We start from the raw sequence: 18,527 nt of genomic DNA on the forward strand, positions 1-18,527 counted from the left end.
ATATGTATATATATATATGTATATACAAAACGATATAATGTATTAGTATATCTATTTATCACAAATTCATATTATAAAAGCATCAATCTCATATAATATGTTAAATGTAATACTTATTACACATGGAGTTAAAGTAGTATAGGAATCTATACAGACGCTGTAGGATGGAAGATTTAAAGGCGACGCTATAAAATATCACCTTCAAGCAGAAATGTTTTTTTTCTTCCAGTGCTCGGGTAACTACTAACAAAATGGTACGGTTTATGATACACATGTTTATACGAATCTTACACGAATTCGATAATTTATTTACAGGACGCAATAAGACTCGAAGATTGTCTTTATAATGAATATCTATTTATAAAAATAGTCATGCGCATGAAAATTCTATAAAGATTTAGTTTTTATCGGGAAAAATCAGAACGAGATAAAAACGGAAATCGCAGTGCAGTACACTCTCTTTATGTACGTGTGTGTATGTGCAATAATCTGTACAATATAATTTTAACAACATTTTGGCATCGCACGGTGTATTAATTGTTCTGTAAAGTTTTACAAATACTTCCGCAGCATACATTGCACGCGTATGTATGCGTGTAGTTACTTATAATTTACAGTAATGCAGTAAAAATATATTTTTATTTATCGGACAGGCGAAATAAAAACTTGTAATATGGACAGAAATTGTAAATATGTTACATTTACGCTCTCATCATCCGGTATATATTATACAAAGCGTTAAAAGCTGATAACGTACGTCGCTTCGTTTCTCTTCACTCTTGGACTCTACAATCGCTCTAATCGACCGTTACGATAATTCTGACTTTCGAGTAATAAAATATAAAAATAATAATAAATCGTAATTACTTTTCCTCTGTAACGGCGATCTGAAAATTCCAACGGAACATTTCAGATTACACTTTAATTCTTACAGACGTAACCAGTCATACAATAAGACTATCTTATGTTTAAAGTTGTAACCGGTAGGTACAAAATATTAAATTATATCGTACATAAGTCAATTAGTAGCACATATGATACATGATTATATTAATGGTATTTCAATTTGACCTTGTCATATTGTAAAATGTGAATATGATACAACCTCTAAGTTCTTCCTCTTTTTTTTCAGTGAATATGCGCTTCAATGATCTTCGGAAGATTTAATTGCGTGCTTTACGAAATAAATATTTTACAAAGCTACATGTTGAGTTTATTTTATAGCAATGTTATGACTATAAAAATGCGTGATCTTCGTAATTTTTTATTACACTAAAGATTGATGAACGTTTATTCGACAATTCTTTGTAAAGTATCTAAAACTATTGCATAATGCATTATGAAAAGAATAAACGTAAACGTGGATTTGATGTCGAATTAATTTTCTTTCCAGTAATCCTGATCGAATGGATCGATTATAAACAAAATGCCGTCAATAATGAGAATAACCTTGTAAGACTCAATAATCTCGTAAGAGAAGAAAAGAGAGATACAACCCTGATATCATGGCTTATCCTTATCTCGCGCATTATCTAAAGTTATAAATCCATGGAAGTAGCGTCATATAAAAGCAATTAGTCAGACTAATTTATCGTGCCCTTCATTCTTAATAAGCTATAAAGGCTGATTTGCTAATATATTTACGCTATTATAATATACTTATTGTAAATGGTGTTCTCGCTATGTACTATTATTTGAAATACATAAATCATCTATCAAATCTGATAAATCGATACATTAAGTGTCAAAGATTTCTTTTTCTGATTTGTTATACTGTATTTGTGATTAAAAGAAATTGAGATTAAAGGCAATAATAAAACGGTCTCTAAACGTTCAATATTATTGCACAATATTTGAATATTATATACTTAACATTGATCGTCTAGGGGCCGTTTAATAATAAAAATTCAAAATCAAAGTAATGAAAAACAAATAACGATATGTGTTCATACAGAAATGTATCAAAAGAAAGTATACATAGAAATATTAAAAAAGTATCGATTCATTTTCTAAATTTGTGATCATTTCTCATATAATAATTCGTCTCATATAATAACTTTTCGATGTACATGACAGTGAGAGGGTAGGCAAAAAATCAAGGAAATATGTTAATATACTTGAAAATAACACTTGATTCAACACATTAAGGTGACATGCATTACACAGCTTTGGCTTGCAAATTCTAATTGGATTATTTCTTGATAAATTACGTAGCGTTATTTAACAAATATGACCTTTAATTTGAAGCATACTGTATACATTTTTAGAATGTTATTAGTAAATCAGCCGTAAGTTTGATTCTTATTAAATTCAGTCAATATATAAAATGCTTTGGATAATGAATAGTTGACTAATGTATATCACAAGTTATTTTCTCCCATAAGGACAGTACAGATAATGCTACGACTAAAAACTTTTCCTTTCTCACTCTTTGTTTCGTCAATACGCCTCACATTCTCATATGCTTTGTTACATCCACATTATAAGGTCCCGGACAGTAAAATCTTTGCAGAATCAACAGAAATATACATATATATTTATTTAAAAATAAATATTTATGGTTTTCCGTAAATAGTGACATTAACACAAAAGATTAATCAAAGTAGTTAGGAATTAAATTACGAAAAAAAACTAATTTGAAATTTTTTTCTCTATCGAAGTGCTTCACGATTCTTTAATGTACAAATAACAAGAATAACGCATTGGAAATTATAATGAATTGAGAAACGTCTAAATTTTAAAGTACATATCAACAGTTAGATTTAAAAGTTTGTTATTGCAAACCATACTTGCGATGGAAGAATTCTTCCATTATGGTACAACTTAGCTGTACATACGGTATATGCTAAATATTTTTACATCTAGTTTGGACAATATATAAAAACAGTTTGCCAAGAGATGTATATAATAATTATAATACATTAGATATTCCACAATAATTGAACAGAGATATAACACAAATGTTTGGTACGATTCCAAACAATCTCTTTCAAAATTATTAAAATTGATCGGTAACAATGATGTGTCTTTACAAAGTTTCACATACCTCCATGCCAAATCTGAGCAGTGACCATGCGTCTGTGTGTTTACATCGGTTTACGTCCATATATATGTTTAAGATAAAATAGCGATGCTACGCCTAGGTCCGCCTATGCATATGTTGTCTAAGCTGGACCACTTTTTAATACCAGTACGTAGAGCTTCAGCCGTGACCTTATCCTCGTAAACTCTGGACATAGCTTCTAACTTTTGCGCCTTTTCCTTACTAAGAGGTTCACTAGGGAATGTCAATTCGTTTGCTTCCGCGAGTGTACGAAGATCAAAGTAATATTTGGCATATACACTCGAAGGAACATTGATGTTGAATTGCAGCATCTCTAGAAATTGTCTCTCTAGTTCGTTCCTAGATAGAAATTATAAATTGATTCAACCAAGTGCCTATTTTTGGAAAATAAACAAGTGCATTAACTGAATTGAAAAGACTTACATGTCTTCCACCGTGATGTCTTTCAGTATTTGACAGTAATCCACATTCCACACTGCCTGATCATCCCAAACTTTAGATGCCAATAAAATAGCTCCCAGCACTATTCGTTTCCAATTGGCCGGTGTTATGTCTATTTCCGCATAAGTAAGTAGGCGTTCGAGATAAACCAATGTTATGATGGCACATTCAGCGGTTAGCTGAGCTGCGTTAAACAGAGTTCTTATAAATTTATATATTTGCTTGTGCTCTGGATTATGTTTGTCGTAATCCTCTGAAACACCGTCCCTCTGAAAGACAGATTTATTGTTCGAGCACTGAGTAACGAGCACATACAGGAAAGTCTTTTCTGATCTGTGCCATCATTGATATTGAACAGTTGAAAATTTAATACTACTTAAGATCAAAATTAAGATTGAAGAATTTTAAATAGAATAGATGCAAAAATATACAGGACTAAGAAATAGAGGTAAAAATGGATCACTGATCTACAAGAGTGATGAATGGACATAATGTTGAATCTCTATTGAATCTGCTGACGTATTACCGTTAATGGATGCAGTTTCTCATCAAATATATCAATCTGTCTCTGCGAGGTTCTATTTTTAATATGGTAATAAACGGCTAAAGCAACACATTTGACGGTATTTTTCAAGTTAGGTTGTGAAACTGTGCTGTCGTCTAAATATATTGTACTGCAGCTGCTGCTTTTCTTCAAAGGCCTTATGTCTGCAATTTGATGTTGACTCTTCTTTCTCACCATGCCATCTATAAAAAAGAAACCAGGAACGATGAAATATACATTCGTTGGCACAATCTGGCTCTCCTCCGCCAACTTTCAGGATATACTCACTCTCGATAGCCTGCTTGGAACGCTCCATAAAGATAGTCCCCGCGCATGGGTGCAACGACGGATCGGAGTCCCAGTCCTCTGGCTCGCGTTCACTGATATGTTGCAAATTATTAACGCTAATCCCACCCTCCGGCAGGTGCTCCTCCAGGTTGCGCGTGGCGCACTCGGGCCCCACTTCCTTGCGCCCGACTTGCGGACTGGAGTAGACGCAACAGCTATTCTTGTTCCCCATGTTCCCATGTAAACTCTAACCGGTGTGTCAGTTGCCCCTATGCTTCCCGCCTCCCGCACGCCTTGGTGCGCGCGGTCGCGTTTAGTCCCAATTCGCGGGGAAAAACGCGGGGGAAAACGCAGCGAATCGCGTGAATCGGAGTCGCGATGCGTGAAAGCAATACGACTGGTTCTAGCTTGACTTTAAGTAGGTAGATGGGTAGGTAAGTAGGTAGGTAGACAGGTAGATAGATAGATAGGTAGATAGGTAGGTAGGTAGGTAGGTAGGTAGGTAGGTAGGTAGGTAACATTCGCTACCTTACATTTCGTTGTGCGATAAACGATCAGCTGACGGAGCTGTTCGTACGACTGGTGATGCGATTCGCTCGCCCGCGACTCGTCTGGCTCATGTCGGCGACGCTCGCCAAAAAAAGCAGCTCGTGCGACGGGGAACTCTTCGCGTTTCGTCTCGCGTTCTCCGCCAGAGGAGGAGCTCGCTCGCTTGCTTTCTCTCTCTCTCTCTCTCTCTCTTTCACTTCGGGGAGGACCGACACGACCGACGTTCGTCCCGCGATCGTCAGAGAACGAGGCGTTGCCGCCAATGCCGCCTCGGTGCCGTGTTGTTCGCACCGGCTGAACCTGCTTCCGGCTCCACGAACGCCACGAACGCGACGGACGCTCCCGAGCTAGGCGGTCGGCCGCGGTCGCGACTCGCAGCGCGATTCATTGTCGTCGCACGGCAATCCCATCCTCGTCGCGCATCTATCCGGCTTTCGCACTCGGACACCCCACACGAACGCGCTCGACCGACCGACCACGACCGGACCGACTACCGACGAACTGCAACCAGTGCAACCTGCAAACACAACGAACCGCGATACCGATCCCGCGCGCCTCTCCGCTCTCCGGGCTCTCCGCCAATTTACCTGCTGCCAGTGCCAGTGCTACTGATTGTGAGTGCCACCAAGTGCCACTTCTGTTGCCTCCGCTCTCCGCCCGCTCCGCCGCGCCGTGAATCCTCGACTTTTCGTCTGCACGGTCTGCACCTGCACCTCGACCCGTGTGACGTCGCGATCGTCGCTATCACTAAAATGGCGAGGCAGTGTGTTGACACTTGACTCCAGCCTCGAGTTTTCGTCATCTCATTTGAAAGCAGGTGTAGGGAGGCCTGAAATCAAATTGGTGTGATCGCTTGGAGATCGCGTTCTCGCGGGAAGCGATGCATTCGGTCAGCGCCAGCTTGCCGAGCTCCACGGACGTGAGTCAAGTCCCGACGCCGTTGGTTAAACGGGATCAGGACTGTCGAACGGCCGACGTGGGCACTGGCATGCCGTGCGGCGAGACCAACGGCTTGCGTATCCTCGACGAGTTCCGCAAGCTGTACGAGAGTCGCATCGAGAAGATTGATCGGGAGTCTGGCGACGAGTCCGACCGAATCTCCGTAAGCAGCTGCTTCATTATTAGTTTGTATTTATCATCTTGTAGGATTTCGTTCAATTCCGTCTGTACCTTTGATGCGATCTTTAACTCTTTAGCATATTGCAACTTAATAATCAATGTTTCATTTATATTTCACGCAGATGAAATTACAAGTGATGAGCGATTGGATTAAGGATTTAGGAGAGCAAAATGTCATGTTGGTGCATACGGTGGAAGATTTGGAGCAGGCTGCATGTAGTAGAGTTAAGTTACTAGAGGAGAAACTAAAACAGTCGTCACAAATGGTTACGGATAATCTAACAAGATCCGACCATTCGGAACAAGTAAGGGAGATCATTTAGTTTTGTTGTTTTACTAATCTTGAGGTGAAATTAAGATGCAATACCTTTGTATATTACAGGCTTTGAGTACTCTTTCAAATCGTGTCAATCAGTTGGAAAAGGACGAAGGATATCTACAACGAAAAATAGAGTATTTGCAAAGCGACATCAGGGGATTGTTAGAGGTGATTCGTCGCGCGCGCCGACAGAATATTTGGAGTCTCGAGGGTATCAGGTTTTACGAGATTCAACCTGAGGATATTCCAGTTCCAGAGTAAGTCTATCCTGTTATCAATTAATATTAATATTTTGTATGCTTATATTAATAAGTGTTGTTATAAACTGTTTAATAATAAACATTTGTTTTATTGTTACAGCTGTATTTGCAGTCAGGTAAATATGTGTGTAAACAATGCAGCAAAAAAGCTCAGATTTGTTCTAGACATAGAGCATGGCAAATTTTAGAAGACGAGTTATCTGTTAAACGAAAGCATATGATCCTTTGTACTGTGTTCACCAAGTCAAAAAAATTTTTTTACCTCCCTACACCTTTATTAAATTGAATTATTATCATACACACAGATATACATATATATATATATATATGCATACATTCGTGTTGAATAAACTGTCAGTCCCATTTGTTGGAGTACTGTTATATTTTTCGAGAGATCATTATCATTAAGAGAGTATAATGTATTTCAGTATTACATTCAATTATATTTTTAAATCAGGAGCAGATGGATACTGACCATATAAAATCCTTGAATTTGCAAATGGAACAGCTTCAGGAAAATGAAAGAAAAATGATCAGGTAAGAGATGTTTAAAATTAAAAAGATATATTATTTGTTAAATATTTATAACAATAAATTATCATTTTTGCTTTAAATTTTTATATTTATACAAACAAAAATGTATTTATAGAAACAACAATGTTTCTTGGATATTTCATTTTTCTTTTTTTAAATTTTTACACATAATATTTATATATCTTTGTATGAACGTTTTCCAGATCTCAATTGGAATTGGAAGGAAAAGTAGCAGATCTTACGACAGAATTATCATTAAAAGACGATACTATAAAAAAATACGTTTCTAGACTTCAATGCTTTTGTGAAAAACTCAAAGAACATGCTAAACAAACAAATCATCCGCTAATGACTTCTGATCAAGAGTGCAATGTAAGTGCATTTTTCGTTATTGAACAGATAGAAACATTTCTAACTTTTTAATTAGTTTTATAATTAAAAGTTTTTTAGTCTCTGTAGAGTTTAGAGGCAATCATGTTGTATGTATGTATAAAAATTAGGAAGAGCAAATTATTTTGTTAAATGGTAATAATTGTTTTTGTTGCTACCTATAATATATCCTAAACTTTACATTTTGCAAACAAAATAAACTGTGGTTCGCGTGTCTCAATATTGGAGATTAAAGGAGTTTTTTAAAAAATCTATGTTGCTGTTCAGATTATCTTAACACCTGACATTCTGGAAAGTGTACTAGACGCGAAAGATAGGGAAAACAAGAGTTTACATCGACAACTCCAGGATGTTGAATCCAAGCTTATGGTGTATACCTACGAGAATAATGTTGACACAATTAATCTACAATTACAGCTGGAAGAAAAATCTAAGAAGGTACAACAACTGGAGGACAAAGTGGCTCGCCTCGAAAAAGTTAGTCTATAATATTAACAAATAACTGTCGTACAATTCATGTTATTAATATAAGTTTTATTTATATATTTAATTTATTTTTATAGATATTTTATTGGTTTCAGGAAGCTGCAGATACAAAGGATACATTGACGGCGGAGATCGTGGCTTTGGAACAACAAAATTATCACGCCAATATCGGCAATCTCTTAAAGGACGACCTGATTAAAGAGATGCGTAAAGGGCTAAAGCAAACAACTTTAGAGGTACAACGTATATCTATAAAATTTTTAATATAAATTTCAACTTTTTTACATTTGTAGAAGATTTCACCCATCTTCCGTCCTCGCAAGTATAATTCTAATGATCGTATCACTGCGATCACTAAGATGAAATCTTCTTACGAATCTCCTGACCAATTTCCAATATCAAGCTTCCTATCTACACAGCGAAGAAATAATTTCACATTTTTGCACGATGATTCTGGGGTTCTATTAAACTGTAGCAAACAAAATTTATCGACGATTAATACAAAGTTACACAATAGAATGTGCAGTAATCTGCAAAGTCAATCTCGATCGCGTACAGACATTCAAGCTGGTCGATATAAATTCATAAAGAGTATTGACAGAAAAATATTACAGACCGCTAGAAAATTGTCACCCCCGTGTAAAGATAATAATTTACAAGATCGACTGAATTCTACCGCATCACATCTTCAAGATAATATCGATTTAATCTTGACATAAAATGAAATGATTTTAAATATAGATTGTTACATTAAAGCATCTTATAAATTTAATTATTTTTTAACGTAAGTTTATATTCTTTCATAAGAATTTTTAGAAATTGCAAATGTATGAGATACAAACTTCTATATTGATTCGGTTATTTCTTTCTAAAATTTGTATGAGATTCGATAATAAAATAAATTCATAAATCCTCTTTTAAATAAAAAAAAAAAATTATTACATATTTAGAATTTTAATAAATAATACATTCACGGATTTATATTTTATGTGATTAGTTAGTTTTATATATTACTAATATATTTAAAATTGTTTAATAAAAATATGTTATATTTTATACATTTTATTTGTGAAAAATAAGAATATATATCAACATGATTGCCTCGTCTACAAAGTTAACATAGTAAATTTAAATCAAGTTTTTATAAAATACTTATACTTGTAATAAATATATATTTATAATGATAAAAATCAAGAAATAAGACGATAGTAAATTAGTCAATATATTTTAGTATATTTATAATTAATAAATGTATTTTATTTGCTTCTAAACATAATATCTGTATACTTCTAACTTAATAAAATATATCTCTAGGTTTGGCATAATACACAAGTTTAATAATTTGCTAACGTTTTACTTTTTAATTTTTGTCGATGAACGTCAGTCAAATTAAATGTAAATATATATCTAACACTGTTATATTAAAATAATGTTATTTTATTTCTTTAGAAATGTCCTCTATCTTCAATAGATACTTCACATTCTAAGAAGGTTTGTTCACTCAGTATTATATATTATATTTTAACATACATATTTAAAGAAACGTATTTTTATTTATGTGTATGTATGTCTCGAAAATTTATGTATTGTTAAATCAATTTTTAGGATGAATTTATATTATTCCTGAATAGTACAAAAGCACACGTGCAAAAAGAATGTGAAATTTTATCGGATTTAAAGTTTGAACTAGGAAAATTTCTAGATAAATTGACTACCAAAGACAGTGAGGTAAAAACATTGTTTCCTAGAATTGTAACAGTAAAAGTGAACGTTATTAATGAATGTTGCTCATTAACTGTTTTAAATTAACTGTTTAAAATAATTTGTTATAATGTAAACATTTTTCTAGATGGATGATTGTATCATATCTAATAATTGCACAAATAAAAATAAACTTTGTGCAAGTGGCATGTCGGATAAGCTGATCAATTGCATTGAAATTATTACCAAAATGTATTTAGAAAGAGAGAAGGAGGTTACTGTTTTTGATTGTATGGTATGTAACGAAAATTATTTCATTTATTAATCATTTTGTAAAGACAATCATATTAGAGATTTATTTCAAATGCATTACACCTTCTTCTCCTATACGAAGAAAGAAAAAAGTCATTATATATGTAGCAATTCTAAGAATATTAAAGTGAGATTATATCCTTTATTTTTATATATGTTATGTGTTATATTATAAAATTAATTAATATATCTTCTTCCAGTCAAACATAAACAGTGCGCGGGAATTCAAGTTGATGGAAGAATTTAGAGTATGCACTGTGGAAGCTCAAGCAGCAACAGAAGACATTCGCGAGGAGATAAGCACTGTTATATCGACGTTTAACTTACGACATCAGAATGTACGTTTAATTCAATAAAGAGATTGACATAAATGTGATTCGTGATAAACTCTGCGTTCGATACTAATTTAATACATTTTCAGTATGAAGAATTAAGCAAGATGGTTATTAATGTACAAAGTTACTTGGTGAGAACACGTGAAGGACTAATAGAAGCAATCAACAGATTAGAATTACAGGTATTAATTTAAGTTTAAATACAGTTTTTTAATTAAAATTTTGAAAATTAAAAATAATACTTAAACGTTATTTTATTAAAAATAATACTTAAACCTTATTTACATTAAAATATTGTGTTAATTCAATTATTTTAATTTATCTGCAATCCATAAAGTACAAAAAGGTTGACTAAACATCCTTAGATGTTAATGAATTTTCATCCAGAGTATTAATATCAAAAAAATATATGAATAGCACTTTAGGATTAAGATAAAGTATAAATTAATTGTAATTTTATAATACATAATGCAATCTATTATAAAAAAAAATTTTTATTATCACAGGAAGAAGAAAGACTAAGGCACAGTGAAAGGATCGTGAATGGCAATCTTAAACTGAAGGATATAAAAAATGAAATTAATCATATTCAGTTAGAATTGTCTCGTTACATTAATGGTATGCAGGAGAATATACAGGTTCGGAATATTCATTAAATAACTATTTTAAACAATATTTATCGATAGTTTTGTTATATATAAAGTACGAAATAAATTTTAGACATGTAATGAATCTGAATATACAGAAGCGTGCATCAACAATGATTTACTAACTGTGGTAATGGAAGAAGTTGAACAAATATTGACTAATTTGCAATTATTCCAAACTCAGGTTGGTTTTAAAAAAAAATGTAGCTTCTGTTCAAACTTAACAAAATATCAATATGTGTATTGCATAGATATTGTTTCTTTTAGGGTGGTTGCATAACATCAGTACTAAAAGGTTTAAGAAGTCAGTTATACACTATAGATGATTCATTAAAGGATTTACAGAAAAAGACCAGTGAAGTGGTAAGTACTGGGAAGACATATTTGTAAGAATAAATTATCTCTTATACATTTCCATATTTATATTGAATAATTATCTATGTAGTTATCAAACAATGAAATCGCGCAAACAACGTTTTGCGAAAGGGAAAGCAGGTTGGCTAAATTCGAAGAAGAGGTAGATTGTGCACATACAAAAATGCAAGATGTGTTGGAAACATTTCTTTCTACAAAACAAGAAAAAAAGGTATATATGCAACTTTTACGTATGTATATTAGATTAATCTAAGAAACATTAAGTGTTCTGAAAGAAATAAAAATCTCTCTATTAAAAGCAGTAGTTTTATATTTTAGTAATTTTTCATGTTTTAAATTTTGTTTATAATTAAAATTTCATCTGTTTATAATTAAATTCTTTATTGATATAGGACAAAATACCTTTCCATCTAATAGCAGAAAACAAGTCTTTTTTAATACGGAGATAATATACAAATTAGTAAAATAATTTTTTTTTACAGGAACAGTTCTCGCATTACATCTATGATAATCAGGTATTAAAGCAAGTGTAATTATTACAAATATACAAATACTTTTTTAATTTTTCAATTCATATATTCATTTACAAAAGTATGCTTTGTAGGAACTAAACGATATAATAAAAACAAAACAAGATTTACACAAATTAAGAAAGGAATACGATGATCTAAAACTTGATATGATCCAGGTAATGAGATTGTATAGATTTTTAAATTTACTTTTTATTAGATAGCTATATATTTAACAAATAAACTATTTGTAACACGTAACGATCCATGTAAAATGTTTATTGAGACTTATAAAATATATAAATTATAAAATATGTATGTTTGCAGCAAACATGTCAAATGAAATATAATGAAAAACTAAATAAATGGAAAAATAGTATAACGGATTTAGAGGACCAAATTAGAATGTTGCAACATGAGGTAAACGTCATTTATTTAAATAGAAAATCTTATTTTCAACTGTGAAATCCATTGTAATGTCTCTTTATGACAGGCAAAATGCAAGCAAGAAGCAATTAATTTTTTAAAGAATAACATTCAATCTATGGAGAAGGAGCTGATTGCTGCACGAACAAAAGCAGAAAATTATAGGCAATGCCATAGCAAAGATAATATGGAACTGAAAAAGAAAATCATAGAACTAGAAAATATCGTAAGTATTTTTTATACGTCTAAAGTCTTCATATTAAGATAGATACTAACGTAATTCCTGCAATTTTAGATTAAAACACAGAAAGAAATAGAGAATGATCTTAGAAAAAATTTAAATAACGTAACAAATATTAAGAAATCTACAGATATTTCAAATACTTTAGTAAGTAACGATTTTCTAATTATACAAGTGCATATTTGCTTATTTTCTTTTAAAAAAATTTGTTAATTAAAATCTCTTTATTACAAAGCATACGGAGTGCGGTACAGAAGCAACGCTTTTACGTTGCGATTATCCATCCAAACACGAGGTAACTTGCAATTAAAACAAATATATAAAATGTAATGCTTATTACACAAAGAAATACTTTTGCTCGTAAATTCTTTTTTAAATAATAATAATAGTAATTATATCTTTGTTATTTTTTTTATTTCAGAATATGTCTCATTTGTTCAAAGCTGCGCAGGATGGTATGCAATCTGCAAAAGTGACGGTTCAAGATTTTGAAAGTGAATTTAAAAAATTGGTTTGTATATCTTTATTATTATTATTATATTTATAGAATAACGTTAAAGACACTATTATGAATATTTATTTATAGATACATGAAGAATCATCTCTCTCCTCCATTTCGGCAAAATCTGCTGTAACACTGACCGAGTTATTAGGAAAATGTAGAGAGAAATTGGATGCTTGTTCTCACGAATTAATCAAACTTAAAAGTGCTGTTTATTCAAAAGAAAAACTTGTAAGTATTTATTATTTGTATGTTACAAAATTATACAATTATAAATTATGTGTTATATTTTCAACTTTATTTCTGAATAAAATTATATATAGATTCTTTCTCATTAATAATTACGTATGAAAGCATAACACAATTGAATATAAATCAAAGAATCAAAACTATTTTAGTTGGAAAATATGGAAGAAGTTGTACGGATACAACGGAATTCACTAACAATGAGTCAAGAGGAAGTAAAAGATCTGCATCAAAAGCTGCAAGATAAGGTAAATTAAGTAATACATATTTTAAACAATAAGCAGAAGAAATTACGATACTGTATAACAATAACTTTTAAATTAAAAATATAGTTATACGTTTTTTAATTGGAAGCTTCAAAATTATCGCATTGTAATTATTTACGCTTTTTAAATGTAATTTTGTGTATTAACAAACGACACGTTAATTAAATATAAGCGCAGAGATTCCGCAAGAATGAAATTTGGAGGTATGTATGGCATTGGAATCTGTAAAAGAAATCTTTTTACAGATAGATAAACAAGGCCTTACAATTGGACAATATGAGAGAGAGAAGAATGAATTGCTGAAACAGGTTTGTTCTTTTTTTCGCCGTCGTGCTTAACTGTATGATAAGATTTATTTTCTAACATTGCACGGTGCGTTGCAGAATGAACTTCAAATACAAACTATCGGGCACTTACAAAATGCCGTTGTTGAAGCTAAGCGAAATTTGGATCAAATGACTCATAAAGCGATGAACGATGTGAGTGAGCTGAGGCCTACGATATCGTCTTCAGCCTTTAGCCATAGAAATGTGCATGATGTTTAAATATTAATTATAAATAGATTAAAATTGCCATATAGCTTTTGCGTCAACATGTATTTATTATATACTATTGTAAATATTGTCGATATATAAATGCTTATTAAAAAGATGGCTCTTGAATACGTAAACTATCTTTTTGTCTTTGATATTTTTACATTTACGTTATAACATTGCAAATGCGAGGAATATGTGTCATGCATGTCGTGTGCTCATTTAATTAAATCATTTAAAAAGAAAAAGTATAAGTTTAAATCTAAAGATTTAAGCTCTCAAATATAAAATAAAATTCAATGAAGTAACAAAAGGATTTTGTTGAAGAAGAATAAAAAAAGTTAAAATAATTAAATCTCATCAAAAAGGCCAATGAGAGTCAGCGCGGGTATAAGTGCGCAAATATGTATTTCTTGTCAACAAACAATTTCAACGTGTTACTTTCGTATCGAATTACAATAACCACGGACGTTTCGACTCATTTTGAGTTGTCTTCTAAAATTGTAATAATTTTAATTAAAATAAATTTGTAATAATTTTTGAAGACTTTAAAATAATTTTAAGGAAATAATGCACAAATAATTGCGTTTTTACTCTTGCCTTTACTTCCATTTTACTTTTGTAATCTTTCTGTTGCTTTGTTAAATATTAAAACATTTAAAGCTTTTGATATATTCGAATATTTCGAATATTCTTATTTATGAAGCGACAGGAGATTGTGGCATGTACAAGTGTAACATGCTGTCTGAATTAACAAGTGGATGATCGAGTTGTAGCTGTTGCATTTTGCAGTTAACAACAAATAACATGAACTACGATACGTGCGTGAGTGTTGTTCGCTTCTAAACTTTGAAAGCGGATTATACGGTAAATGCATTGTAGGTATCTTTACAGCTTTGCAAGAAGGATGAAACTATACGTCAGCTAACGATGCGCATTGATGAAACACAAGATCAATATAACGAATGTTTTACAGAGGTAAATAAAAATTATTTGTATCAATCAGAAAAATTATTTCTCAATTGATTAACACTTGTTCTGTGTAAATATTGTTAATCTAATCTATATTTTTATTATGTAAAGACAACTAAGCAGGATATACTGTTGGATTTGCAACGAGATGCTATTGAAAGTCTTCATAAAAAGATTCATTCTCTGGAGTATGATAAACGTTTAATCGCTACTACATTACATGCAATATATTATTCAATTTTAAGCGGAGTACAGGTATGGTATATATTTTTTAACCTGAATAATTTTGTATAAATATTTGTATAATAATGAGAGCTCTTCTGTAATTTCAATAAAGAAATGTGCACGTCGAGAAGTGTTGTTTTCTAAAGTAGTAGCTAATGAATGATTTAAAAAGTTGCGTTATATAGTACGGTGTATTTATATGTATATGTTTATCATACTAATTTAACATAATATTTAAAGAATTAAAAGAGAGATCCTTTGAGAAAATGTTATTTTCAGGAACAAGTACGCAATCGTGTAAAGGATTTCCAGGAATTGAAATGGGAGGTCCGTTACTAGAAATACTCATGTTCTCATTGATATTTCAGATCTCCGTATATATCGAAATGTATTTTGTTACAGATGGATAGTTTTATACAGATGAAGAATTACTCCAAAAACAAATGTGCAAACAGATCGTGCACAATATATCTTAAAGACAAAAACTGCGATACTCGAGATTTGGAGTATGACTCAAACAGCATTACGTATGGAATATCACACGTGGAAGAACGTTCGAGTAATTCATCATGTATAAAACAAAATCTAAAAGCTTTCAAGAAAAAATATAAATTTACAAAAAGCAAATTAACATTTTAGATAAAGAAGCGGAGATGAAGACTATCGCTCAGATACAACAATTAAAAGCAGAGTTGCAGAAGATGAAAGATATCGAGTACGATTTAAGATGCGAAAATGAGCACCTTAAAACCAATATACAGCATCACATATCAGAGACTGACAATGTAATGAAAAAACTAGAGAGTATTAAACAGAAGGAAGTTGAATATGAGGAACTTTTATTGAACCTAGAAGATGGAAGAAAAGAGGTGATCACATTTAAATCCGTTTTTTTACGCTAGTTTTTAAAATTATTTTATATTAAAATTATTTTATTTTTCATGATATCAAAACTTTTGTATCTGTTTATCAAATCTATTATTAAATTTATGAAATTATGAAAAAAAATGTTTAGATTAATATCTTAAACGATCGAATCACAAGTAGCGAAGAAATTATTGGACATAAATCTGACGAAATTGAAGTACTTCGAAAAAGATTACTCGCGAAAGATAAACAAACAGAAAATTTATCCGAATTGAATGTATCGGAGCATGAAATGCTAAACGTTTTGTGTGATCGAATGTATTCTTTGAAAATTTTACTACAAGAGAAATCGGATAATATGGTTAAATTGCAAGCAGATTATGAGTTGCTTAAGGTATGTACATAATTGTATCAACATTTAATACATAATAGAATAGAAAACAATTTGCATCTATTAAGATATTAATCACATTTTTACTGCAGAATGAAAATTCTATATTAAAGAATCAGAACGACATTATTGAAGTTCGAACTAAAGAAGATATCTTACAATTGAAAGAAAAGGTAACGTTGGTAATGTACACATAACAATTTATATATTTTTGTTTAAAAAGTTATGAATGTTTTATTACTTTTTTTATGAAACTTATTTAGCTCAAAGAGGCACGCATAAAATTGCGCCGGGTAGAAGACAATTATAATCAAATGATAGAAGATTTCAATAAGGTTCAGAAACAACTAATGTCTGTAACAAAACGAGAAGTTGATTTGCAAGAATCGTTAACGATTATGGTAATAATTATGAAACAGATTTTATTGTATATTAAAAAATTATGTAAGCTATTCGTGAAAATTATTTATTTCATTTAGGAAAAAGATTATCATTCTAAGACTGTAGAAGTAGAAAATGAAGCAGTCCGTCTTCGCAATTTAGTGGACAAACTAGGCAAAGAATTGGAAGAGACCAGAACAACACTTGCAGCGAAAGATAGGGAACTTTGTCAAGCGCAAGATAAATGCAAGAGTTACACTGATCATTTGGATAGCATACGTCAAGATGTACGTTTATATGTTACTTAATAATTTTCCATTAAAATAATGATGGATGAAATAAATCTTTGACTCGCTGTTTCTAGCTTGAGAGAGAAAAAAAGGAATTAACGAAGGCCGAAAATGTAAACTGTAACTTGATTCAACAGTTGCAGGGATACATGACAGAGAATTATCATCTCGATCGACAGAAAGTTTCACTTGAACGAAATAATTCTACGTACATAATTGAAGTACTCCTTTTTGTTTCTTAAACATTTTTTAATTTTCACTGCATTATGTATAATCATAATCAGTAGCCATTATTTCGATTCTAATTATACATTTTTTTTAACTTAATGATAACTCCTAATTTCAAGCTGTTTTGTTCATTAGTTACAAGATATGCGCAAATCCTTGCTCGAGTTGGAAAAAGAATGTCATTTGAAGGACTGCTCTCTAACATACATGTCAGCTGATTTAACTGAAACAGCTATAAGTAGATCAGAACTCTGCAAGAAATCTCAGTATATAGTTTCGTGCATCCGTGATTGCATGGAACAACAGAAAAAGTATAATGAAACTCTAGTAAAAAATTTGGAAAATAAGCAACAACTTCTGGTACAACTTGCATTCGAGAAAAAGTAAGTATAATATATTTAATAATTCAAATAAATAAATAAATTTATATATATATATATATATATATATATATATATTTCAATGAAAATTATATTTTTAGAGCTCTATTAATTAAAATCAGGAAAATGAAGAGAATTAATCTATTGGCACAGAAACAGAAAAAAACGCATAAGTTAATTGGTAAAAGTTTCAGAAAAACGCACATAAATGATTATATATCACCATTGAATTGTACAGATTTACGCAAGGTTGGTAACTTGTTTAAAAAAAAAGGAAATCTTAGCACTACTTGATATTTAACTGCTTTATGGTTGTGTTTTTAGAGATATTCAGTGAAGCCGATCAAAATTGGTCGGCGTACATCAACATGCGGCAATTCATGGTGGTTTCCTAAGATGGAACACTTAATAAATGAGGTTCGAAAGAACAATCAGTGGTGGAATGAAAATTTTAAGAATGAAACGGAATCAGACATTTCATTGGAAGAAAACCGTGATTACGGTTATCAATCATCTTCTACAAGCAAATAAAAGAGAACAGGGGATTTATTTTGATAAAGACTGAAGAAATGGTATCAGATGGAAGAAATGGAAATTTAACGCGTTTGAATACGTAGAAATTTGTAACGCGATTTATGTTGATTTGTACTGCGTCTTCTTTTATAATTGTAAACGTAATTTTCTATATACGAGTGTATGTGTGTGT

The 18,527-nt window shown here is 31.5% G+C and overlaps 2 protein-coding genes across 2 annotated transcripts; one reads left to right on the forward strand and one right to left on the reverse strand.

Annotated features, from left to right (window-relative positions):
* Positions 1–286: 286 nt before the first annotated feature.
* On the reverse strand, positions 287–5,479 carry LOC105202714 (cyclin-Y). The gene is made up of 4 exons (XM_011171360.3): positions 4,338–5,479; positions 4,032–4,252; positions 3,488–3,774; positions 287–3,403 (listed from the first exon to the last, which is right to left on the reverse strand). Exons 1-4 carry the CDS (start codon positions 4,567–4,569, stop codon positions 3,115–3,117), a joined length of 1,029 nt encoding a protein of 342 aa, XP_011169662.1. The 5' UTR covers positions 4,570–5,479; the 3' UTR covers positions 287–3,114.
* A 117-nt stretch (positions 5,480–5,596) lies between these two features.
* On the forward strand, positions 5,597–18,526 carry LOC105202713 (sporulation-specific protein 15). The gene is made up of 41 exons (XM_026136196.2): positions 5,597–5,988; positions 6,128–6,310; positions 6,388–6,581; positions 6,685–6,700; positions 7,042–7,121; positions 7,322–7,490; positions 7,776–7,985; positions 8,072–8,230; positions 9,444–9,485; positions 9,600–9,722; positions 9,844–9,990; positions 10,208–10,345; positions 10,429–10,524; positions 10,849–10,980; positions 11,063–11,173; positions 11,257–11,352; positions 11,435–11,575; positions 11,847–11,879; positions 11,969–12,052; positions 12,201–12,293; positions 12,367–12,525; positions 12,595–12,687; positions 12,776–12,835; positions 12,962–13,051; positions 13,127–13,273; positions 13,441–13,536; positions 13,800–13,862; positions 13,938–14,033; positions 14,982–15,065; positions 15,171–15,314; positions 15,564–15,611; positions 15,687–15,843; positions 15,924–16,153; positions 16,300–16,545; positions 16,635–16,715; positions 16,806–16,943; positions 17,022–17,210; positions 17,288–17,434; positions 17,577–17,824; positions 17,923–18,070; positions 18,146–18,526. The coding sequence occupies exons 1-41, from the start codon at positions 5,767–5,769 to the stop codon at positions 18,350–18,352; spliced, it is 5,340 nt and encodes a 1,779-aa protein (XP_025991981.2). The 5' UTR covers positions 5,597–5,766; the 3' UTR covers positions 18,353–18,526.
* Position 18,527: the final 1 nt, after the last annotated feature.

The sequence above is a fragment of the Solenopsis invicta genome, chromosome 12 (genome assembly GCF_016802725.1).
Source record: "Solenopsis invicta isolate M01_SB chromosome 12, UNIL_Sinv_3.0, whole genome shotgun sequence".
NCBI classification, from domain to species: domain Eukaryota; kingdom Metazoa; phylum Arthropoda; class Insecta; order Hymenoptera; family Formicidae; genus Solenopsis; species Solenopsis invicta.